The 26,112-nt window shown below is 38.9% G+C and overlaps 2 protein-coding genes across 4 annotated transcripts in view; both read left to right on the forward strand.

Annotated features, from left to right (window-relative positions):
* The window catches only part of Intu (inturned planar cell polarity protein), a 76,957-nt gene extending 71,765 nt beyond the window's left edge, over positions 1-5,192 (forward strand). For all 3 annotated transcript variants that reach the window (XM_052730668.1, XM_052730666.1, XM_052730667.1), the window contains exon 16: positions 2,001-5,192. In XM_052730668.1, coding sequence (XP_052586628.1) covers positions 2,001-2,112 — 112 coding nt within the window. In that variant the 3' untranslated portion in view covers positions 2,113-5,192. The remainder of the gene's footprint in view (positions 1-2,000) is intronic.
* A 3,775-nt stretch (positions 5,193-8,967) lies between these two features.
* Slc25a31 (solute carrier family 25 member 31) lies at positions 8,968-25,178 on the forward strand. Its single transcript, XM_052731727.1, has 6 exons — positions 8,968-9,199; positions 15,902-16,029; positions 18,840-18,957; positions 20,075-20,229; positions 21,652-21,777; positions 24,506-25,178. Exons 1-6 carry the CDS (start codon positions 8,968-8,970, stop codon positions 24,704-24,706), a joined length of 960 nt encoding a protein of 319 aa, XP_052587687.1. The 3' UTR covers positions 24,707-25,178.
* Positions 25,179-26,112: the final 934 nt, after the last annotated feature.

A 26,112-nucleotide genomic window follows, 5' to 3' on the forward strand; every position in this document is an offset into this window, starting at 1 on the left:
TAGGTTAAGGAAATGGGGTGGATGAACAACGGTTCACACAAAGGCAGTCATCAGGCATGACAGCGAGATGTGTTGACGGGATGTATGTGAATGACCCACACAAAGTTAAACTGAGTGACTGCACTAGAAATCTTCAGTTAAACCTGTTGCTGAGAGCCTCTGGTTCCTAGCTAAGGAACTGAATTTTTAAAGGAAGGGCTGAACAACAGAAAGTTCTTGAGGCTGGGGTAAAGAGTATAGAGGAAAGGACACAGTTTGGTAGGACTATAGTTGTTGGACACCTACCAGGTAGTTCTAGGCTATGTGATAGGCACTTTACAAATGATACAGATCAATAGCCTAGCCACTGGTCCATGGAATTGAGAACCACCAAATCAATTGTGGAATCCAGAGCTTCCTGCACCTGTGCCCAGATCCACTGAGTCAGAATCTGGGAGTAGGACTCTGGTTTTAAGCTCTCTTGTGATGTAATTAACTAGATTTGAGAATATCAGCTTGAATGTGATTGTATAATGCCATCAGAGCTGTGTTACTATAATTTATCTGGACATAGCCTACAGGTGCTGCTAGGTAGGTGCACAGCCAGGTGCACATTCAGAACAAGGAAGAGAAGAACCAGATGGTCCCATTAGGGAACAGAGTATATAAGAGAGCTTTAAAGGATGTCAGACAGAACCATCCCCAAATAAACTGTTCAGTTTATGTACATTGTACTGAAGAGAAATAGATTTAACTTCTTTTCTTTTTGAGACTGAATCTCTAAAAGGATGGCCTCAAACCCATGATCCTGCTGCTTCAGCCTCCAGAGTTCTTACAATTACAAGTGTGTCCCACCATACCTGGCTCTGTATGAAAAATTTCGCTCTTTAGAAAAACCAAACAAAATTTTAATGTTAGGTGGAATGTAGGCAGATTTTTCTGTCCTGTCTGCCAGCTCCCAAATAACTACACGAAGAGTTTTTAGTAATTATGAAAGCTTGGCTGATGGCTTAGGCTTATTAGTAATTAGCTCTTACAACTTAAATTAACCCATATTTTTACTGATCTGTGTTCTATCACATGGCTTTTACCTCTATCCCATTTTTGTGTCTGACTCATTCTGCATCTGTCTGGGTTCTTCCTGCATCTCCTCTCTTCTTCTTCCCAGCATCCTCTCTGCCCCCAAAATCCTGCCTAGCTATTGGCCGTTCAAGTTTTTATTAAACCAGGCCTAGTGACAAATCTTCACAGTTTGAAAAAGGTTATTCCACAACAGAGGGGGGGGGGGTAATTCAGTGGGTAAAGTACTTGTCATGCAAGCGTTAAGATCCAAGTTCAAATCCCCAGAGCCTGTGTAAAACCAGACACAGCAGAGCACATCAGTAGTTCCAGTGCTGCTCTGGAGAGATAGGAGGCAGACAGGAGAAGCCCAGAAAGCTCGAGGTTTGCAGCAGTAGACAACAGAATTCTCAAATCAGGTGAAAGACTAGAGCCAATGCCTAAGGCTTTCTGTTCGCCTGCGCATGCACACACCTTGGTGTGCATGGACACTCAAGCGCACATACAAACGCAGTGCTCATCCAATTCTGTCTGCAAATGAGTTGCCATTTTTATGTTTTAATAATAATAGTAGTTTAAATGTAAGTGAAAATAAAATACTTCATGGCTACTGTGCTTAAAATGATATAGGAAGTATTGCCTGAATGATAATAATAAGCAGGTTTAATATTCAAGACTGAGGGGTTTGGTGATGTGCATTGATTAAATAGGAGTTTTTACACTCTAGGTCAATAACACTAAAAATTAGGACATACATTATTTATTTAGAAAACGAGCTGTATTCTATTTTCTGTAGACTTAGATTCATGCGTTTTTGGTGGTGATGGTGGTGGTAGGTATTTTGTTTGTTTTTTGTTTTTTTCAGGTTATTATTGGTTTCCCCCAAAACAGAAAGAAAACAAAGGGGAAAGGTTTTTAATCCCCTTTAATTTCTGAAATGACCACGTTTTTTCTTTTTGCAGGAGGCTCTTCCTTCACCCAAAACCTCAGGAACTGTATGTCTGTTTTCATGACTCGGTCACAGAAATCGCCATTGAAATGGCATTTAAATTGTTCTTCGGATTAACATTGTAGCTGTGTTTGTAGGATGCACAAATGGACGAACCATGGGACAGTGTCAGAATGGCTGAAATCAACATAGAGAGATCAGGCTCAGCTTAGTCCTTTTTCAGTATTGAACTTATCTTGTTAAATATTGAGATGCAGTGCTGTTAGGCTGGTACATCCAGTCATATGTAGTATTATATGAGACATCTGAGCAGATACTTGATCAAAATACGGAGACAAGATTGCTAATTTATTGCCATTTTGGTATACCATGCTAATTTATTGAGTAGTTTTAAATAATGTAAACTCTTTAATAAAAATTAATAGATGTTTATTTGGGGATCATATTTAACTCATTGTTTGTCTTTCTTTGAACCCATGCTGACTTATTCCTGGTGAAGGAATCATAAAATTGAAGAGATGACAGGTTGTATAGTCAGTCAGTTCTGTGCTGCGAGGGGCCCTCACCTGTCAGGCCTCAGAGCATCTGTGTACTAATAACATTATTATTGCATTGGGATTTTTGAACATCACAGTTAAGAAAAATGCATTGTTTTTGTTTTGTGTATTGGTCAGTATCTAAATTTGCAATATCTGTGTTCTGGTTTCTTAGCAAATCAAAAGCTTTTGCATTAGTTTTAAGTATTTTAGTAGATACCTCACTGCAGAGGAAGATGGGAAGGACGAAAGTCAAAGTTAATTTATATTTACTTGATTCTCTTTACTCTTTGTGATAAACTTTATTTTGGATTGGGATACATATTTTTAATCATCCATAAGTTTCCATTGCTTTTTTTCTTCTTGTTGAAGGACATTTTGGTACACATACATTTTTATATCACCTCTACCAAGTCATATTAAAAATACTGGAAGAGGGCTGGAGAGATGGCTCAGAGGTAATGAGCAAGTACCTCACTGGAAGAGACCTGAGTTCAGCTCTCAGCACATGCGCGCGCGCGCACACACACACACACACACACACACACACACACACACACAAAATTAGAAAATAAAAGCCTTTTTAAAACACTGAAAAAAAAAACAGGTTAACACTGTCCTAGGGTAACTTCTTTTATAAAATACTAATTTTTGTCTTACAAATAAACGTCAGTCTGTACTGGATTTTCCCAAAGGGAGAGGGAAGGAGCACTTTAACTGACAGCAGCTTACTTGAGCTTCACTAGTACAGCTTGACTAGACACATGTTTTCTTTGGCCATGAGAATTTAGTGTATGGAAGAAAAGAAAAATACAGTAAATCTACATTTATTATTACCATCTACCCTAGTGGACTTCCCACAGGCTCAATATCCCCACACTTCCCAGCCCTGGGTAGTTTCTCCTTCAAGGATTATGTATGTTGGAAGGCAGGCTATCTAAAGTCGATCTAAAGTTCATCTCTGCATTTTCCCTCCTTTGAACATGAGCCTTCCAGCTTAAAACTACAAAGCATATCAGTGCGCCCTGAGCCATTTGGTCTTATAAAAAATACTGTTTAAGAGAGTCTCATCAAGGCATTGGTGACAGACACCCACTGTTTACATCACCAGTGACTCCTGGGCTTTAATTTCAGTTTCCAAGTAAGAGAAGGAAATTTTGGATCTTGAAATGTAGAGAACAGTTTGAAATATCTCCCCTCTTAACACTGAGTCCAATTAGTTAAGACTATCTTCTGTCTTAGACTGCCTGTGTGCCAATGTATGTGTTCAGCATTTCTAAAAATGTATTTATTAAATGTCTTAAATTTCTGGATATCCCCTCAAATCCCAAACTGTTTCTAATACTGATCATTATGATGAATGTAGCCATTGATCACCTCAGGTTTTCAAACAGAACACACTAAGACTTGGGATTTTAATACAGGGAACTTTTTCCACTTAAAATTTGATCTGGTGGTGCTTTCTGGGAGTCAGGTAGCCGTGAGAACAAAAAGTGGTGTAAAAATACAAAGCAGACAACAGATCTTATTGATGGGCTGTTTGCTGTGTGGTACATGTACACTACAATGTCCGTGTTGAAGAGGCATTGCATTTTTAAAAAATAAAATGCTGTCTTCTTTTTCATTTCCAGGTGAATATTGGGGGTAAACTTAGCTCACCATCTCTCTAGATAGTTCAGACTCATACCTGAAACTCAGTCAGTGTCTTACTGTTGGACATTGAAGTCCTGTCTTTGCCCTTTACAGGGAGGGGACAAAGTGACAGGTGCAGACCCCATAGCGATGGGCTTTCAGAGAAATCTCAGAGTTAGGCTATTCATATCTTAATAATAACATTCCAAAAGACACTAAATCCAGTGTCTACCTAGCATTCTTAGAAAACCCGACACAGCCAGGCATGGCGGCCCACGCCTGGAATCCCAGTGTTCAGGAGGCTAAGGCAGGGGACGATAATAAATTCAAGGACGACAGGGCTGTATAGTAAGGCCCTATCTCAGACAGACAAACAAAACCACAAGGACTTTCTTACTACTGTCAGATGGTTCTTGGCCTCAAAGAAATTTTAGAGTGTTGCCTTTTCTTTTCTTCTCTCTCTTCTCCCTCTCCTTAGCTTTCTTTCGGTTCTGTAATGTCAAAACTGTACCTAGGAGGGTATACAGTGTTTCACTTTTTGTGCCAAGGGACTATGGATGATGATGCGTGTGTAACAAGATGGTAATTGTGAAATAATTGCTTTTTAAATACTTCTGACACAAATGGAAAAAAACTGTGAAACCAGTCTACTAGGTTTGTTTGTCTGTTTTAACCATTATTTGTTTCTGTGTGTTCTCTAAATCATGGTTGTCGCATATTATGAAGTATGAAGTGTGAGCTGCAGCTACTATTTATCAACATTAAATGGCGTCTGCTTGAAAACCAAAGGAAACAGCCGAGTCATGCCTATTACTGCACAACACGGCAGGACTGATCTGAGAAAATGCCTCCTCCCTCTTGTTTTGAGAATAAGGATTTATAGTTTGGATTTTTTCAAATAGTAAGTGCTGTTAAAACTTGAACCTACACACCAAACCATATGAACTAATTTAATTTTAAAGAGTTTTATTTCTGTATGTAATTAAAGCTATTTTTCTACATTATTCAGAGTTTTAAATAAAAGCATTTTGGAGGTTTGTTTGCAGTATTAATTGCCTTTTAAAATTATTATACTTTGTGTGTGTGTGTGTGTGTGTGTGTACATGCATGTGTCCATGTGCTCATAAACCAGCATGGCAGAGTGTACTGTCTCTTTCTACTCTGTGGGTCCTAGGAATGGAACTTCATGCTCAGCAGTGGCTACCTTAACCTACTGAACCATCTTGCTATTCTTACGTTACCTTTATATACACTTACCCAACAAATGTTTCCTGAACTTCTACCCACTGCCAGACACTGCAGAGACAGCAGCGAACAAAATAGCTAAGGCTTTCTGTTCTTCCAGAGTTTGTGTTCCCATGGCAGAGGGAGACCACAAATACAATATTCTGCTGAATGCTAAGAGAAGCAACAAGGAAGTAAAAAAAACAAAAAACAAACAAACAAACAAACAAAAAAAAAAAAAAACCATGGTGTGAGGTTGGCAAACAGGGCAGCCTGGTAAGGATCTGCTGAAGTGACCTAAGTCCAAAGTGAGAAAGTGTGACCATGCTGATTCAGGAGCGAGAGGAGTACACGGCACAGAGGCCCCTTCCCAGGTACTTCTGTGGCAGTGTAAACCACTAGAGTTTTTCTTCTTGATCAGCAGAGTGTCATGAAGCTAGTCAGTCAGCTTCAGTCCAGTTTGCGAACTTGACTAAGCTCTCTCAGTGTTAAAGGTAACATTTCTAAGGAAGTACTTTCTTGTTGGTCTTGTATCACTGGATACAGGTAAGTGGATGCAGATGGTAACAGAGGAATAAGCAATGATATTGTCATCTGTCAAGTCAAACATGAGCATGGAGGGTGAGACAGTGGAAACGGCCCCGAAGGCAGCAGACTTGTTTTTCTGTCTTCAGAGATACCATGTCCGCTAGGGCCAGAGATAGATCCTGACCTTAAAAATACAGGCTGACTTGGAGAGGAATTGAAGTCATGCTTTCCTTAAGCTTTTGCAAGCATTCTTGTTGATGCACTTCATTACTTAAAGGAGACAAACATTTCACTACAGGTCTTGGCAAATAAAAAGCTGCTCTTTTCTGGAATTTGCAGCGGGCTTTACAAAGGGTTTTGAAATCAATGTGATAAGAAAAGTAACTTAAAAAACTATGAGTGATGATTAAAGTGGTTGCTTCAGGAAGATTATTCTGGGCACAGTATATTAAACAGACTGATTAAAAACACAGGCAGAGTTGGAGAGTCACTGGAAAACAAGCAGATGGAAATACACGGAACCAGAACTTGCCAGCTAACGTCATGAGCAGTAATCAAAATAGTAACAAGATTCCTGGTCTATGATCCTGGCCTAAATGCCTAGACACAAACTTAGAAAGGTAACAGCATGCTGAAGATACCAACAAGAAATTAGGTTCTTTTGTTCAAAAGAGCTAAAGCTCATCCAGCTCCTGTAAAAGCGTCTCAAGGTTCTGTATTTACTGACAAATGTCAAACATGCTTTAAAAAGCAATTAGGAATATGCTGCCATAGTGGGAGCCAGTGTATTTAATTAAAAAAAAAGCCAGAAGAAAAAGATATTCTGTACCAAAAGCAGCTTGAATGTGGTAACCAGCTTCTGATGAATCCTCAAATGTGGTAATAGGGTAGGCTTGTTGCACTTAGACCCTTTCAGGGACACCATGAGGTTAAAACTACTTTTGTAATGGTGTTGAAACTTGCTTTTTTCACTTTCATTCTGTCCTACTGATACAATGGAATGAATTTTCTAGGGGTTACATGTGTAATATTGCCCAAAAACCAAAGCAGTAATGTTTAGTCCAACTGTCTTTTGTCAAGTATAAAATTTTCAAAAGTATAGAACAACACTAATATACATATAGTATATATATTGTATAGAACACTAATATACATATAGTATATATATATTGGAAAATGTATTTTTAGGCTTTCTCCCTGGTGGTTAGTTTCCATAGTGCAGGAAAGTGCTATGTAGGCTGTTTGGGAAGAAAAGTCGGAACATTCTCACCCAGCTGTGAACCCCATGAGTTAAAATGTCAGTATACTGGACCAACTGTCCTGTCAAGCCTTCGTGTGCTTCAGTGACTTCAGTGACTTCTAGGGAAGACAGAGAAACACAAGGCAGCCTGAATGCTTCACTGCCTGAGGGAGTGCCTCGGTTCCTCAGGACCTGAAAGGCACACAGGATCCCAGAAACCATGGACTCTAACCTGAAAAAACTATGACATATGCCTCTCGAGGCACATAGACCAGGCCAACTCCATAATTCCCTGCAAGTAACCAGGATGAAAATGACTAAAATTCACTACATATATAAAAAACATTTAAATAAAATCATACTTTTATCTATGCATGGTGGTTCACACTCCGGAGACTAAGATGGGAATTTTGCCTTCATTGGTGGCTAGCCAGGGCTAGAGTTCACTAATTCTTTTTTTTTTTTTTTTTTTTAGTTTTTCTGAGACAGGGTTTCTCTGCGTAGCTTTGTGCCTTGAGTTCACTAATTCTTTTAATTGACTCACAATTAAAAGAATAATTCAAGGGCCATGGTGGCACATGCCTTTAATCCAAGCACTCAGGAGGCAGAGGCAGGCAGATCTCTGTGAGTTTGAGGCCAGCCTGGGCTACAGAGTGAGTTCCAAAACAACCAAGGCTACATAGAGAAACTCTGTCTTGAAAGCCAAAATATAATAATTATAAATTTTTGATTGCTATGCAATAGACTTGTCATTTTAACTGGGTAAGTACATTTTAAAAGATCTTTAATATGGTACTTGTCGGCATATTTAACAACAATAACAACAAAAAAGGTTTTTGTAGAGACTTCAGTAAGTTTTAAGAGAAAGGTTCTGTGGAGGAAAAAAAAGTTTGTGAATTGCTCTTTAGAAAGTCATTGGTTCTTAAACCTGCAAAGTAGAATACCCCCAAAGGGAGCCCCAGGCGTGATGGTGCATGCCTTTAGTCCCAGCTCTCAGAAGATAGAGGCAGGCAGATTTCTATGAGTTCAAGGTCAGCCTGGTCTACGTGCTAGTTCCTGGACTGCCCAGGCTACAAAGAGAAACCTGATTTTCCATAAAACCTGATTTAATGATTAGGGCCTAGCTTAATACATCAATGTAAACAAACCAACAACACAACACAGCACTGTCCTATCTCCCTTTTAATGTTCGTCCTCAATCAAGAATCACTATTGAATAGAAATTTCAGTTTAAATAAAATATGGCAGAGGAACATGTTGGCTTCTAGAGAAAAAATACCAACTCCGATGTCCAGGATGACTGGACAAATGGTCTCTGCTAAAGCAGACTGTGACATCTATATAAGCCAGGGGCTCACATAGCCCAGGCTGGCCTCAAATTTGCTGTGTAGCCAAAGGTGCCCACACCTGCAGGCATTACACACATGCAGCACCTGGCTAGAGTGTGGCTCCTGAGAAGCGGGAGGTAAACTAACTGCAAACTGAATCAGATGCGCTTAATCATAGTGTCAGTGGGTTGAAAGATCTTCTGCCCAGCAGGAGCACTCAGCGCCACCCCCCCTCCCCCCACCTCGCCTCGGACCAGCAGCTGTACACTGCGCACGCGCTCCTGGAAACACGTGTTGGGGTCACGTGCGCCACGCCAGGCCGTTGGGCGCGCCTGCGCAGCTCTTCGGCCTGCACCGGATGCGCTGTTCTCCCGGCATCCTTAGCGCTGCTTTCCCGCCAGGGTAAAGCCGAGTCGGTTTTCCGGTCCTCGTCATTGTCGCTTAGGTGTTGGTGTGGTGTTACAGCCGTCGGCTGTCCGACTTCTGTCCAACATGTCGAGCGAACCCTCCAAGAAGTCTTCAAAGAAGGTGCTGTTTGACCCCATGTCCTTCATGAAGGACCTGATGGTCGGCGGAGTCGCGGCCGCAGTGTCGAAGACAGCGGTGGCTCCCATCGAGCGGGTGAAGCTGTTGCTGCAGGTGCAGGCATCCTCCAAGCAGATCAGCCCCGAGGCGCGCTACAAGGGCATGGTGGACTGCCTGGTGCGCATTCCACGCGAGCAGGGTGCGTATGGTGCCACACTCGGCCTCTTCGTCCTGGGCACGGGTGAGGGTGAGGGGTGACTCCAGAAACGGTGGCCCAAAGAGAAAGGGGGTCACCCACAGCAGGAGTGGCATAGGAGAGGTGGTCCGGGGGCAAGGGGCTCATCCGGAAGAGGTTGACCCAGAGAGAAGGGGGTCACCTAGAGGAGGGATCGTACACGGGAGAAGGTGACCAGAGGGGATTATCTAGATGAAGAAAGTGAAACGGCAAGAAAAAAAAAAAAAAAAAGAGCCGAGCTGTGGTGGCGTATGCCTTTAGTCCCAGCATTTGGGAGGCAGAGCCAGGTGGATCTCTGTGAGTTCGAGCCAGCCTGGTCTACAGAGCAAGATCCAGGACAGGCATCAAAACTACAGAGAAATCCTGTCTCAAAAAAAAAAAAAAAAAAAAAAAAAAAAAAAAGTGACACGGCAGAAAGGGGGTCATCCCGAAAAGGGAGTCATTTAGGGGGCAGTGTGACAGCAAAAGGAGCGATCCAGAGGAATCTTCTAGATCAGGGAGTCATCCAGAGAAGAGGTGACCCAGAGGACAGGTTTACCCAGAGGAGGGGGTGATCCTGAGGAAGAGGATTGACCCAGTGGAAGGGGGGTCATTCAGAGAAGGGGTAACCCAGGGCAAAGAGATCATCCAAAGAAGGGGCCACTCAAAGGATAGGGTGACACCAGAAGAGGTGGTGCAGAGGAATCGGGTTACCCAGTGGAAAGGGGTGTGTTTTCCAGAGAAGGGGTGACCCAGAGAAAAGAGTGATGCAAAAGAGAGGAGAGGGTCAATCAGAAAAGGGTATGTAGGGTGGAGGTAGCTGCCAGCTTAGCCTAGCAGATGTTTTTGTTTGTTTCTTGGTTTGGGGTGGTGGTGGTGGTGTTTTGGTGAGTGTGCAGGAGCACGGTTTTTTGAGACAGGGTCTATGTAGCCCTTGCTAGCCTGGAATTCTTTATGTAGACCAGACTGGCATTGAACTTGAGTTGATCTTCCTGCCTGTTTTTGAGAGTCCTGAGATTACAGGTCTGTTTCTTAACCTGCCAGAATTTAGTGTCTTGACCCATCAAACAGGCATTCCCAATGCCAAGAAGGCCTTAAATGTATCCTGTTTGCAGGTGAGACCCAAGCCTGCCCTTTCCATGTAGGTCTGTTACATCAGTATTTGTACTTTGAGTACACTTGTGCCTGGCCCAGGAAAAAAAAAAAAAAGAGTGTATGACTTCCCAGGGCGCAAGATGCTTTATGTTAATTAGTATTCAAGTGGCTTAGCTGTTTCTTGAAGTTGTAAGCTTTTGAGAAGTACAAATACAGGTGCATTATAGCCTCTGTATTCTGATGCTTAATTGGCAAAAAGCTCTGCTTATTCCGAGAATCACTGAAGACCAGGCCTTCCAACAAGGCAGTCTTCTCTGTGCAGAATGTCAGAGTAGGCCAAAACTCAGCAATCATGACAAATGGTGTTTTAATATAACTTCTAAGAATGTTTATTAAAAACGTACTTTGTGCGTCTTCATGTTTGCATTCATGCGTGCCATGGCATAGATGTGGAGTCAGAATGGCATGCAGGAGTCACTTCTCACCTTGCACTCTGTGAGTGTCCTGGGGGTAGAAGTCAGGTCATGCGGCTTGACAGCAGGCACTCTACCTGTTGAGTCCTAACATAATTTTAAAAATCAGAGTTAAAACAGGAAAACAGCAGCAACAGCACTAAGCAAAATACAAATAAACTGTGGAATCAGTATTACTTTAGTTTCTTTTTCTTTTTAGGTATGGAACTTTTTATTAATACTGAAATGATTTGATAAAATGAACAGTGAAAGCCCTTCATGGGCCGTTGCTGAAAATGGTTCTGTTGAAAACCCTGTACAAACTTTAAAAAAGAAAATAGATTTATCATTTATTCAAAGCAGGAAATGAAGTGGCTTCAACTCCAGAGCTGTCCTTTCTTTTGCTGCTAGGTCTGTGGTAGCATTTTCCCAAAGTAAAACAATAGAACAGTCTCTATCTGAGTGTGGTATTGCTTAAGCTAAAATGTTGGGGAACAGCCTGGGCAGCATACTCAGACATACCATTTGAAAAAAGGAAATGGGGATTTGAGGAAGGTACTTTATTTCTAGAGATGTGGTTACAACTATTCTTGAGTATTGAGTAGAATATAGGGCTTAAGAGTGAAATCTTAGGCACTATCTAAACTATCTCTAGAATACCCATCTGCAGGGCTGGCAAGATGGTTCAGTGTTAAGAGCATTTGTTCTCTAGTAGAGAGGACTTGGGTCTGGTTCTCATCACCCATTTGGCAGCTCACAACCGCCTGGGATGCCATCTTCTGTTTTTGGTGGGCACCAGGCATGCACATAGTACAGATACATAAATACAAGCAAAACACTCATACACATAAAATAACTAACTTTTCATTTTTTTAAATAAGCTTTCACTATATAGCTCTGACTGGAACTCAATATGTAGACCAAGCTGGCCTCAAACTCAGAGATCCCTCTGCCTCTGCCTCCCAAGTGCTGGGATTAAAGGCATACACCACCACACCTGGCTTACAACTAATTAAAAAAAATAGAGTGCCTGTATTGAGGCAGGGATAGGATGATAGCAAGTTCAAGGGCCTGCCAAGGCTATGTTTGGAGGCCTATTTCAAAAAAGGAAGTGGCCAATCTATTTGTTTTTACTCTATCTGCTTTAAATATTTAGGTAAAGTGTTCTAGTCAGGTTTTGCTTCCCAGTGCTAATGTAATTGTATTTTAAATATTTTTGAGGGGCTTTTTTCTGAAAATTTAAAAACAAGTTTCTTGATTTTTTTTTTTTAAATATAACTCCTAAAATATGACTCCTGTACTTGAGTTAATTCTATATATTTTTTCTGGTCTTCATTATCTTCACTTTTCAAGATATAGTCATAAGCAGAACTTTGAGAAATTTTTTGTTCTTATATGTGGGTTATTGTTACTAAAACATAAGGCTAACTCACAGCAGGGAGAATATTGCCATCTAGAGGCATTTTTGAAGTGTTATGGGGAAGTTTTGTGTGTACAATTCAGAGGAGTATAAACCTAAATTACAATAACGTGGAATGCAAGGGTCAGAAGGACTCCCACAAGTTCTAGGAACACCTGAGCTGCTGCTTAGTAAGATCTTCTCTCAGAAAGAAAGAAGGAGGGAAGAAGGACCCACCGTTAGTTTCAAATGTGATGCTCTTGGGGGGGGGGGGTCTCATGTTAGTTTAAGGGTATCTTTGTCATGAAAATTTCATTTGTATTTGGTATGTTAACCAAAGCTACAAGACTCTTCTGTTCTTTTGTGAGATGAACATCTGTTACAGTAATCAGAATTACAGTGAATAACTCATGATCTGAATTAACTAGCCATTTCCAAAGTGATCAAATGTGTGCATTAGTCATGTATAAAATGGGAAGACCATTGCCTTTCTCGTGTGACTGCAAACCAGTTTCTTGTTTTTATTTTTATTTTTTAATTTAAATGTCCCTTGATTAGTTGGAAAGATACCTACAAAAATGTGCTTTCTGAACCTTTTAAAATTGAGCTTAACGTTTGCCAGTAGTGTCAATGCATTATTATTGCTGTGGTCCAGAAAATTAAATCTTACTTAGCGTCATTTACACAGTCAGGTTCACTCTCTGAATTCTTTCTTCCAGAGGTCAGACTCTGAGAAAACAAGTGTGTAGCTCTGTTTCTGAAAGTTTTCATTAACTAATAAGAATTTAAGTTCCACTAAAAATACTCCAAAAAAGATTTACACCATCCTCAGAAGTTTAGCACAACTCTTAAAAAGCAAGAAATACTCCCTTATAATTTGGTTAAATTCTTCATGTTTAATTTTTTTTTTTTACTTTACTTGCACTTGACAGTTGCTCCCCCCCTTTTAGACCCTGTCTCTATGTAGTTCTAGCTGGCCTCAAATACTGGAGTTAAAGAAAGCTGTGCACTTCCACACCTGAAAATTGGCCTTCTTTGCACAGGAAGCATATGCATGATTAAAGTGTTTGTCAGCATGCGAGTTATTCTGTCAGACTGCTTGTGTTTTGATTCTAGTTCTATATTGTTACAAGTTAGACTGAGCAAATCCTCTGTGCCCTATAAGCTGTTGTAACCCAAAAGTTCACCTGGATAAGGGAGAAAATGGTACTCCTTAGTGGCAGGTAATGGTGATAAATGAGTTCAAGAAATATCTAGCAAATAACTATTTTTCTTGTTGTTATTGCTTCAAAAATTATTTTTCTAACTTTTTTGACATTATACATTTACCATGTACAGGAGAATGTTTTTGTATGTGTGTTATCCTGATAACCACAACCAAGCAAATTAACTTATTAATCACCATATATAATTAAAACATTTTGTATGTTTTTAGAATTTTTATGATTTACTCTTTTAGAAAACTTGAAGTATACACCAGTAGTTTCAGTAATAGTCACCATCCTGTGGATCCCCAGGTCTGCGACCCATCCCATCCCAGTGGGGGCTGTTTGCTTACTTTCATAAGTTTGTCCCATTTGCTTTAAAAAAAAGTTCCCATTCTTTGTGTTAGATACCCAAAACTTATTCACCCCACATAACCAACATCACACTTTTCCCAGACCACTCCTGCTGAGCCTCTGGGAACCACCATTCTACTGTCTTCTTCTGTTAGATGTTTTTAGATTCTTCATGTCAGTGATACTATGTGACGCTTTTCTTTCCATGCCTTCCTATTTCATTAAGCATAATATCCTTCAGGTTCATTTCTTTTTATTGAAAATAGATTCTCATATACAATACATCCTGACCACAGTTTCTCCTTGCTCTCACTCCTCCCCACCTCCCCTCTCCCCCAGATCCACTCCCCTTCTGTTTCCTCTTCAGAAGAGAGCAGGCCTCCAAGAGATGACAAACAAACAGGACTGAACAAGATACAATCAGATACTGGACAAGGCAACCCAGTAAGAGGAAAAGAGACAGAGACACAGCTGGGCAGTGGTGGTGCACACCTTTAATCCCAGTACTAGAGAGTACACCTACTCTGGTCTACAGAGTGAGTTCCAGGACAGCCAGGCCTGTTACACAGAGAAACTCTGTCTCAAAAAAGAGAGGAAGAGGGATATACTTGTACCTACTGTTAGGAGTCCCACAAAACCACCATGCTACATAGACTCAGAGGACCTGGTGCCGACCCTGGCAGGCCCTGTGCTTGTCACTTCAGTCTCTGTGAGCCCTGCTTAGTTGTTTTGGTAGACCATATTCTCCTGATGTTCTATCTCCTCTGACTCCTGCAATATTTCCTCCCTCTCTTCCCCAATCTCTGAGAGGAGGGACCAATGGGGACCTCTAATGAATCTAATGAATACTCTTTCCACAAAATGTCTGGCTGCATGTCTCCACACCAGTATCCTCAGGTTCTTAGCTGCAAGTGCCAGGACTTTTCTTTTAAGGGTCAGTAATTCCATTGTTTATATATTCTATATTTTCTTAAGTTATCTGCTGATGTGTGCTTAGGCTGACCCTGTATCTTAGCTAATGTGTGTAGTACTGCACATGCATATGCAGACCCCTTCAACATCCTATTTTAGTCCTCCATAGATGGACTCAGGAGTGGGATTGTGGGGCCTATGGTAGTTCTGCTTTTAGTTTTGCAGAGAATCTCATGCATTAAACATGGTTCTTTTCCCTACATACTTAACTAATATTTTTGTCTTTTTGATGGTAGCTGTTCTAACAGATACAAAATAACTGTGGTTTTAATTTGCATTCTCCCCATTTTCAAGAGAACTTAAGAGGATAAGGAAACATTTCATTTTATTAAATCACTGTGTTTTGAATGTTTATTTTTAAGGGCCTGATTTGGGGCATTCTCTAGGTTGGGACTAAAGATACCCTATTCAGAGTACACAGTCAAAGCACTTGACAGTTTGCCATCAAGATTATGGAAGAGTTAACTGTCATTTTCTAGGGGAGCTCTGGACTATAAGGATAGCTCTGGATTTCAAGTCACATGATGGCTGAATCATGAGGGTTGGGCAGTCAGTCCATGGAGAACTGAGGTGGGGGATTAATACTTGAACAGACTAGGAGAGACTACCTTGAATTTTGTTTGTTTGTTTTTTTTGTTTTTTTCAAGACAAAATTTCTCTGTGTAGCTTTGTTCTGGAACTCACTCTGTAGCCCAGACTGGCCTTGAACTCACAAGGATCCTCCTGCCTCTGCCTCCCGAGTGCTGGGATTAAAGGCATGCACCACCACCACCCAGCTGAGAGACTACCTTGAGATAAAATGGATCGACTCCTCTTCCACCATTCCAGCCCCCCTTCAAAATGGTTCCAGAACATAAAAAGAAGAAGATAGAGGGTTTCTGTTACCCCTTTTAATGTTCATTGTATGTATAATTCAGTAAGTGGATCTGTTTGTTTGGTGCAGTGTACTAACACATAACAGCTTTATTACTGTAGGAAATGGCATCAAGGTTTGGGGATGAGGCCGGAGGTTATTAGTGAGCTCTGCTTTTTTCCCATTGATGAGTCCTGTTTTGTTTAGCTGATACTTTTGATAAGTTTTTTAGATGAACAAAATTGGGGTGGGCTGCATAGTTAATGCTGTGGTTTCTTCCTTCAGTAGGAATGTGAAAATACATTCTTTACTAATTCTTTACTAATGCAAAATGGATTTATGTGTTTGATTCTGTAGGTTTTTTAAGTTATTGGCGTGGCAATTTGGCAAATGTTATTCGATACTTTCCAACACAAGCTTTAAACTTTGCTTTTAAGGACAAATATAAACAACTATTCATGTCTGGAGTTAATAAAGAAAAACAGGTAATTATGTTTCAATATGTCTAAAATTTTCTAAGAAACTATTGAATTTGTCTTACCTATAATGTCTTAGAGTGAAGGTACTCTGGTAGATGTAAAATAATAAAAATGGAACACATTAATGTTGACAAGTTAGCATATATATTGTTATGAAAATATATAAAAAATTATATTAGCTTCAACAATGTTCCTGAAATCTCTTAGCTTCAATAACTAAGGGATCATTAGTCTCAAGGCATTATTCCCCAGAGTAAATATTAAATGTAATTCTTATCTTATAATTACTACTCTCATAAGCATAAAGAAACAGTCATCAGGTTTGTATTACCTACCACTGGGGTTGCTTATTCCCTAAAGAAGTGAATTGTTTTTCTTTTATGGAAATGAAGCGTAAGAGGAGTTTCTGGAGTGTAGTTCAGTAGTAGAGCACATGCTTTGCATGTGTAGGACTGTGGGTTTAATCTCTAGCACAGAAGCTAAGACAAGAAAGGTCAAGCCAAGAGAAAATTATGTAATAAACAGATGGAGGAAGCCTGGGGAGATAGTTTAGTGGACAAAATATTTGCTGCACAAGCAGGATCTGAGTTTAAACTTTACAACACATATTTGAAAAAGAATTGGTGGTATGCACCTGTAATCCTCATGCTGGGGAAGGGAGGCATGAGGCCTGGGGCCTACTGGCCAGTCTGCCTAGCTAATCAGTGAGCTCTGGGTGAGTAAGAGACCCTGACTCCCCACACCCACCCTACCCCAAAAATGCAAGGTATATAGCACCTGAGGAATGACACCCAGAGATGTCCTCTGGCCTTCACATGAACACACACACACACACACACACACACACACACACACACACACACACACACACATACACACACACACAAAACATAGCAAACAGAAGATATGTAAGGGTCTGAGAGGCTTAATAACATAGTAAACTTTTTAATAACTAGCGATAGACTAAAAAGTATAGTAAATATGTAAGCCAGTCACTTCCTTTATCACCATCATACCAAAAAGAAGGATACACCAAAAAGGACATGAGAAGGTAATACCCTTGATGAGCATGAATGAAAGAAAAAAAACCTTCAGCAGAATTCTAGCTTAGGAAATCCATCAGCATATCAGAAAGAAAAGAAAGTGTTCCTTATGACCAAGTGGGACTCATTCCAGAGATGCAAGAATGGCATTACTTACATGTTTGTAATTTGAAGCTCAAGGTTACTCTCACAGTGATCTTTGGTGGGCTTTCTTTAGGTCAGAGGATCTTAACCTGGGATCCATGCTATGTGAACACTACCTGTAACACCAGATGTGTATGTTTATACATATGTGACTTCTTCCCCCACCTCCTGGGAATGAGTATCTCTAAATTTAAAAAAACTTCAAATATCAAAAAATGAATAACATTTCCATTTCTACTCTTACTAACTGCAAAGACTTCCTATTTTCTCATGTCAGATTCCTAAGAAAGTCTGGCCCAGCTCATCGTTTTCTGCCAGATTTCTGTGGGTTAGTTACCTACCCCAGTGTCACATGTAATCTTCTGATACAATTGGCTGTCTGTGATTATGTAACATACACAGTAGTACAGGTGCATTTCACTTAAAAGGATCCACAAGAATCTGGAAATAGTAAGTGTCATTACTTATATACTCATTAAAACAACTATTTATTGAGCATGTGTCTCTGGGAAAAGTCCCATGACTTGCTCTGTAAAAAAAACAGATGACCTAAGAATCTGGCTTCCAACCAATGAAAACAACTGGTTGATAGATAAAATCAAATGTGTCCATCCATATAGCACTATCACTTGACAGTTAAACAGGATTAGGTGTAGTAATAGATGTTGTTACTTGAATCAACCTTGAAAGCATTATCCAATGAAAGAAAACCACCACAAATAATTACAAATTGTGTTATTTCGTTCATATGACATCTCCAAATTATTAATACTATAGAAATAGAAATATTAATAGGTCAGGGAGTTAGGGAAGATATAGAATTTCTTTGGAGGTCATAAAAATGTTTTAAAACTGGTGATGATTATTAACTCTGTGAATCCAACCATTGTTGAATTGTATTCAAGGATAAATTGTATGAAGTGTGAATTGTATTTAACTATATTAAGTAAGAATAATCTTGGCCTCAAGAATTATAATCTGAAGGAGTGTAAGTATATATAAATAACTACAGTTGAAAAGTTTTAAATACAGTTTTAAAATAAAAGTCTGGAATGTAGTGACACATTTTAAATCCTGGTCCTTTGATTCATCTTTAATATTCATAGGAAGAAGATATGGTTATAGACAGTTTTACAGGGCTGGAGAGGAGAGAGGTCGTGGAAGAAGTAGAAGTTAAAGCATGATGCAACAACTGTTTTTGTTTACGAAAAGCAATGGGCAGGGCATTCTAGGCCAAGATGAAATCAGGAATTTCAAAACTTAAAACTAATTTTAGAAATATTAGGGCTAATGTAGCAGGAGACTGAATTTGACTAGAATATTTTTACTTAACTCTTTTGTGGTTACAAAGGCCTTGTATCCTGCATTTTCCTTAACAGCCCCAATTTAGGTAATCTGTTCTATTCCCATAAGCCCATGATGCTGTCCTGGGCCCTATCCCCAGCATGGGAGTAGGATGGTGGGGAGAGGCTGCGTGGATATGAGGGAAACATTTTGCATATGTCATAGATGTTCATAAGAGCAGCTTATAAATATTGGGTTACTTTTTAACCTTTGTGAAAAATTAGATCAGTTATTTTGAACAGTCAGGTTCTACTGATTAATGCTTTTTAAATTTGTATATTTCAGTTCTGGAGATGGTTTCTAGCAAATCTGGCTTCTGGAGGGGCTGCCGGAGCAACATCCTTGTGTGTGGTATATCCACTAGATTTTGCCAGAACCCGACTAGGTGTTGATATTGGAAAAGGTACAGTTTTTATTAGTATTAACTATTCCTTTGTACTTTGAAACATCTATAAACAGTATCAACACTGTTATCAAATATAACAGTTTTTTGAGACTTATTTTTATTTATGTATATGTGTCTGTGTATACAGGTGCTGTTAGAGGCCAGGAGAGGGCATTCAGTCCCCTGGAACTGAAGTTGCAGGCATTAATAAGCCATCTAGCATGAGTGCTGGGAACTGAACTCATGTCCTCATAAAAGCAGCAAACACTGTAACCACTGAGCCATCCTTCCAGTTCCTAGTCTACAGAATTTATTCTAAATCAGTATGTAGTCATCAGGCTTACAGTATTGCTGTGGATATCGCTCTATATAAATAAAACACTGATTGGCCAGTAGTCAGACAGGAAGTATAGGCGAGACTAACAGAAAGGAGAATTGAGGGAACAGAAAGGCAGAGGGAGAGACCTGCCAGCCACCACCATGACAAGCAAGATGTAAGGTACCAGTAAGCCACGAGCCACGTGGCGACTTATAGATTAATAGAAATGGATTAATCTAAGATAGAAGAAGTAGATAACAAGAAGCCTGCCACGGTCATACAGTTTATAAGTAATATAAGCTTCTGAGTGATTATTTTATACGTGGGTTGTGGGACTGCGGGGCTTGGTGGGACCTGGAGAGAAGCTCTCCAGCTACACAGTATCTTCTTTTTTTTCTTCTTGAAGTAGAAGTTAGAAATGGGCATTTAACAACAGAGTAAACCCAAAGCTTGCTTGTAACTTGTCTGTTTTTCTTGATAGTTCTGTATGCCTTATTTGTTTATAGTGATTCTCCTTTGATGAGATTAACAACTCTCACCCTGGAGATTTCCATTGTTTCTCCCTAAATATTTTCTCATAATTTTGATGAAATGTTTCAAGTCAATTTACTTACTTTGTAAGACATTAATATTTTCAGTTATTTCTTTTAAAATACTTCATGAAACCTTGAATGAATGGGAAGATTATTTGTGTCCTTTAGTTAGAAAATTTTCTGGGTAGAAGTTTCAGATCATTTGACTCTTTAAAATGTTTAATTACTTTGATTAAGATGTTTGATGTAAATGTTACTTATAGTTTTCATTGCTTTATTTTAGGTCCTGAGCAACGGCAATTTAAGGGTTTAGGTGACTGCATTATGAAAATAGCAAAGTCAGATGGAATTATTGGTCTGTACCAAGGGTTTGGTGTCTCCGTTCAGGGTATCATTGTTTACAGAGCCTCTTATTTTGGAGCTTATGACACCATTAAGGTAATTTGGTGACTTTAAATGGGTTTATTAGATACATGGTTTGTTCCTTTTATCCTAATTAGTATATTCTAATTAACATATAATTACTTTAATTACATAAACCAAAATCAGTGATAAAATAGAGATGAAATTTCATCTAATCCATTTAATCATGACAATTATATGACTATATAATTCAGTTAAATTATGACTGTTACGACTGACTTTACATGAACATTTTGTCAACAATGAAGCTTTTAAGGTTTTTGCATCATAAACAATGTCATGGAAAGTGTACTGGTTGGGCCTCTGTATCTTCAGCAAATGGTAAGACATGTTCTAACTTGTTTGCTGACTTACATTAATTTTGTTATCACTTTTTATATGCAGATAATCAGTGTGGGAACTATGGAAGGGCTACTTACACGTGGCTTGGTCCAGCCACTGGCCACTGTTAGATTCTGTGCTGTTTTCCAGCTTGCTTTGCAGTTTGCTTTTGCAATGCAGACTTGAATAAGCACTTCCATAGTGCAGGAAAAAGAAAGATTATAATAATGGCTGCCATTTTTGAGCTGTTACTTCATTCTACAAACCTTATTAAGTACTCTACAACTTCATGTTATTTTGTAAGTTTAAGACACACATTTTGAAGATACATAACCTAAGAATTGTTAAGAAATATATTTATTAAATGATAATCAGAAGGTTTTTGCTATTAACCACTGTAGCATGGAATCAATGAAAATATCTTTTTTTTATTAAAAGTTGAGAGGAATTTTATACTAGACTTACATGTTACTCCTCTTTTAATACTATAAATGTAGTTAAATAATCATTATTGTGGTCTGGAAAGATTACTTTTAGCTTAGTATATTATTGGAAATGGCATCTCAAATGCACAGAATGTAATGTAATCACAGAACCTGTCCTGTGCATTCTCCCTCTGCCTTTCTGATATCTCCTGCAGTAGTGACAGTTAGGAATGCTTCTTCACTATGCTTTAAAGTTGCTCATCAAATATCATCGGTATCTTTTTCACTTTTCACCTATACAAGAAATATCTTTTTTTGGTGGTTGAATGCTGACATTTTGTTTAGGTGCCATTAATAATGAGTCTAATTTTAATAGGAAATATGTTTTTATTTTCATAAATCCTGACGCATCATCATATGTGACCATCACAACTTTTCTTGCTAGTCTGCTGTTTTGAACTCCATAAACTAGATTTGGTTTCGACTGTGGTTCCGGATTTTAAATGCAGGGCCTTCTACATGCTAGGCAAGCACTTTACCACCAAGCTACTTTCTCAGCTCCAGATGTTTTTTAATTGCACTTTAAATATTATTTCATCATTCATATATTTATAAAAATATCCTTTGAATTAAGAATTTAAGATACTTTGGAAAACTAGATTATTAATTACATGATACATTTTTCTCCTAGGGCTTATTGCCAAAACCAAAGGAAATCCCGTTTCTTATCTCTTTTATCATTGCTCAAATCGTGACTACCTGCTCTGGAATACTCTCCTATCCCTTTGACACAGTTAGAAGACGTATGATGATGCAGGTAATTTATTTATGAGTTTAACTGAATCTATGTCTTACATGCAGATGTAATGTGTTTGAATTTCAGAGACATTTTATCTGGAAGGCAAGTTCATTTGTCTACATCCTATATTCCTGCTTGTATTGTTTCCTGATGTAAAAGAGCCAGCAGCCAGCAAAGCTTCTTCCTTTCTGCTGTGAGAACAAACTGCCTTCTTCTTCTGAATTTCTCGGAGTGTGGAGGGGAGTGATAGATTGGATGAATATGTCCATCTTTTAAATTTTTTGGAATAATTATTATTTGATTGTATAGATGTTTTGCCTTTGTGTATGTTTGTGCACCAGCTGTGTGCCTAGTACACAAGGAGGCCAGGAAGAGGGCATTGGTTCCCCAGCAACTGGGTTTACAGATGGTTATGAACCACCATATGAGTTCTGGGAATCAAACTTAGGTCCTTTGAAAGTTCAGCAAGCATTCTAACTGCTGAGCAATCTCTCCAGCCTTCAGATATCCATCTGAACCAAAATATTTGTAAACACAGGCTTTTTTGTCCTCCCCTGTCCTACTGCCACTTTTAAAATAGTCACTCAGATGCTTAATATTAATTACAACTTGTTTGGCCTATTGCTCAGGCTTATTACTAATTAGCTCTTACAGCTTAAATTAATCCAGGTCTATTAATCTATATTTTGCTGTGTCTTGTGGCTTTACCTGTGCCTTAATACATCTTACTCCTCTGGTGACTGCCTGGCATCTCTCTGGCTCCGCCCTCTTCTCCCTGTCTCTGCTTGGATTTTCTGCCTGACTCTTTTGCCTTGCTATAGGCCAAAACAACTTCTTTATTAACCAATGGTAATAAAACATATTTACAGCATATAGAGGGGTTATCCCACAGCGTATTACCTCAGGTAAAGTAAACTCAGTTATAGGCCATTAGCATGATAATTTCCTGTTATGGTATATTTTGATGAAAGTTATATAATCTTTAAGTCCAAGGGTGAAAAAGTATAACCTGTGTTCCAAACATAAAATGCTAAACTTAGCCGGGCGGTGGTGGCGCACGCCTTTAATCCCAGCACTCGGGAGGCAGAGCCAGGCGGATCTCTGTGAGTTCGAGGCCAGCCTGGTCTCCAAAGTGAGTTCCAGGAAAGGCACAAAGCTACACAGAGAAACCCTGTCTCGAAAAACCAAAAAAAAAAAAAAAAAAATGCTAAACTTTATGTGTTCCATCACTTGTACATTACATTCATTTCTTGAATAAACATTTGAATACTTAGTCTACACTAAGTTCTGGTAATACAAATACAGCCTGCATCCAAACTCATAGTGCTATACTGAAGACACACAGTTAATGACTGAAAGGAAGTGTGCAGAGGACCTAGGAATGTATAGCAAAGGAATGCACACTGCCTACAGTGATGAGATTCAGCTTCCTGGAAGAAGAGCTTAGTGACTGTTGAGTGGAACCCAGGGACTATGTAGCTTTCCTCGTGACAGTGACTTTGACAGTTACAGTTCTGAGACACTGATTCTGTAGTTCTAGGATTTATTTTCCTGGAAATTGTAAATTATGTTTTGGTAGGATTAATTTTCTCTGTTTTCTGAGTTTTAAAAATAATTATCATAGAGTTTGTTATATGTTACTTTTTTTTTATTCTGAAGAGGTGCTAGATCTTGTTACAGATGGTTGTGAGCCACCATGTGGTTGCTGGGAATTGAACTAAGGACCTCTGGAAGAGCAGTCAGTGCTCTTAACTGCTGAGCCATCTCTCCAGCCCCCATATGTTACTTTTTAAAATCTATGATCATCTACATTTATGTTGTCCTTGACATTTCTAATAATTTGGAGGCTATTCTTTTTTTTTCTAAAACATTACTTACAGAAAATTTCCCCCAAAATATTTCAAAGAACTGATTTAACTTTTCATGTTATTGTTTTCATTATCTTTTAACTTAAAAAATCTTTGTGTGTTTGTGTGTATGCATACTCATGTGCTTATCTGTGTGAGTGCCGGCATGCATGTAAAGGTCATAGGACAAGTTCAGGTGTCAGGCCTCACTTTCCACCTTGCTTGAGACAGGGTCTCTTGTTTCTCTGCCAGTAGCAGGTTTGCTGGCCCTCAAGCTCCCAGGAGTCTTCAGTCTCCACCTCCCACCTTACATAGTAGCCCTGGAACTTCAGGCTTTAAGTGGGTTCTGGGGGGTCTGCAGTCAGGTCCTCACGCTTAGAGTAAGCTCTGAACCACTTCCCCATCATGTGTGCTTGTTTCTACTTCCCTTATGACTTGTGCTTAATCACTGTTCCTACTTTGTTTCTTCTTAAATGTTTAAAGCTCATCAGTCTTTTTAGCCCCTTATAAACTTATCACTCATACTGCATCTACAAATTTAATTTAAAGAGTCTGAGGTCATTTGTTTTTCCAGGTTTTCTTAAAAACAAACAAACAAACAAAAAATGCATTTCCTAATCACAATTTTCTAGTGATACTTGCTCTGTATTTTTATAGTTTATTGAAATGTGGTAAGATTAAACCATGATTTATGTGATATCATCCTTTAACATTTTGCAAACCTAGTATATGGTCAGTTTTCAAATGTTTCTGGAAAATGTGGACGTTCTTCACTCCCTCAGTGCAGTATTAAGTATATTCTCACTAACTCAACACAGCATTAATTTTACTCATAGTGCTGATGTCCTAAAATGTCCTAAAAGATAATAAACTAATAGAAAATTGTCTTTTTAACATAGAGTGGCGAGTCTGATCGGCAATATAAAGGAACCATAGACTGCTTTGTGAAAATATACCATCATGAAGGGTCAGCTGCCTTCTTCCGTGGTGCCTTCTCCAACATCCTCCGTGGTACAGGGGGTGCTTTGGTGTTGGTGTTATATGATAAAATCAAAGAATTCCTCAATATTGATATTGGAAGTGGTTCATCAGGAGATTAGATTGAGAAATACATATTTCTAATGTAAAAAGCATGAAAATTACATAGCTGCCATTTGTGTATATTTTGATAGTGTGTTACTACTTCAGTGTCTCTTACAGTGTTTATTCTGTAATAAAGAAAAGACTTTTTCAAGATTTTAGTATTAAAAGTCAGAACAAAATGGGTTTTCTTCCCACTTAGACCCAGAATCATTTAGGGAAGCGTTTTATTATAGGTTGTGTATGTTACTTCTGTTAAAAAATTCTTACACTTGTGATGAACACTATATAATGTGAAATCTGAGAAATGAAAGTATCTTGAAATTTCTGTTTGCTTAGGACAGCTGTAATCCCATCTTTCAGAAATTGTATAGTATGACAAATAGTTCCTAAACATTTATCAAGGGTTGTCATCAGTATCTCTTACATAAATTAGCTTTCTTCTGCAGCAACTGTTAATGGAGCTCCAGCGTGACTGTGTTAGCACTTATAGTTCCATAGTTTTGATAAGTACAAATTGTATCATTAAAAAGTTGATAATGACACTATCAAACTATATGAAAAGTATAGAATGGTTTCTTTTCTAATGTTTAGTCTTGCTAGTGTTGAGTATATCTTGGAACAAGAAATCTCTCAAACATTAGACTTTTGTATTCTGTATTGATAATAAAGCAAGTTCAAAACTATTGTAATGAGCCTTTTCCCTCCAACACACACACACACACACACACACACACACACACACACACACACACACACACACTTTTCCTATAAGCACACTTTTTGTTGAAGTGGAGCCGGCTTACATCTTACCAGCAAAAGATGTTCCTCAAGCTGGGCATGGTGGAGTATGCCCATAATCCTAGCACTGTGGGAGACTGAGGCAGGAGGATCCAGAGTTCAAGCCATAGAGATTCATGGATTCATAAAGAGACCCTGTCTGGGAACAAATAGTTCTCTAAGGAGAAGTGGTAAGTGCTATTTCCAGGCTTTTGTAGGAGATTCTCATTTCTTCAGAGATGTGAAATAAAAAAAGTACATTTGAAATACCTAAGATTTTAAAGTTTTGATGGGTAAAAGAATATTAGGCCAGTGGATATAAGCTATAAAGAAATTTTGTGAGGCTACAAGTTGGTATAATGGAGTAGAAAATCTTCCTGGTGCTTGGGTCAAATATATTTTAGTGACTAATTTAAAATATATTGGTAGCGTTACTCAAAGGAAAAATCTCTAAGGAACTTTTAGCATGATTTCTTGTAGTGGTCAGTATAACCCAAGTCATAGAAACAAAAAGGGAAAATATTTTCTTTCAGATCAAAGAAATAAGTAAAACAATGACATTTGGAATAGTTTCCACATAAAGATGAGCTAAGCTGTTACTACTTATAGAGCCATGCTGAGAGCAAAGAAATGTTTAAAGTTCTGA

This window comes from Peromyscus californicus, unplaced genomic scaffold, assembly GCF_007827085.1.
Source record: "Peromyscus californicus insignis strain IS unplaced genomic scaffold, ASM782708v3 Scaffold_9__1_contigs__length_137607984, whole genome shotgun sequence".
NCBI classification, from domain to species: domain Eukaryota; kingdom Metazoa; phylum Chordata; class Mammalia; order Rodentia; family Cricetidae; genus Peromyscus; species Peromyscus californicus.

What these genes read in the sequence shown, in the direction of transcription:
- Slc25a31 (XM_052731727.1), top strand. Translation starts at nt 8,968, where the DNA reads ATGTCGAGCGAACCCTCCAAGAAGTCTTCAAAGAAGGTGCTGTTTGAC. An exon ending in GCGCATTCCACGCGAGCAGG is followed by an intron (nt 9,200 to 15,901) that starts GTGCGTATGGTG and finishes TTGATTCTGTAG; the next exon opens with GTTTTTTAAGTTATTGGCGT. An exon ending in GAAGACGTATGATGATGCAG is followed by an intron (nt 21,778 to 24,505) that starts GTAATTTATTTA and finishes TTTTTAACATAG; the next exon opens with AGTGGCGAGTCTGATCGGCA.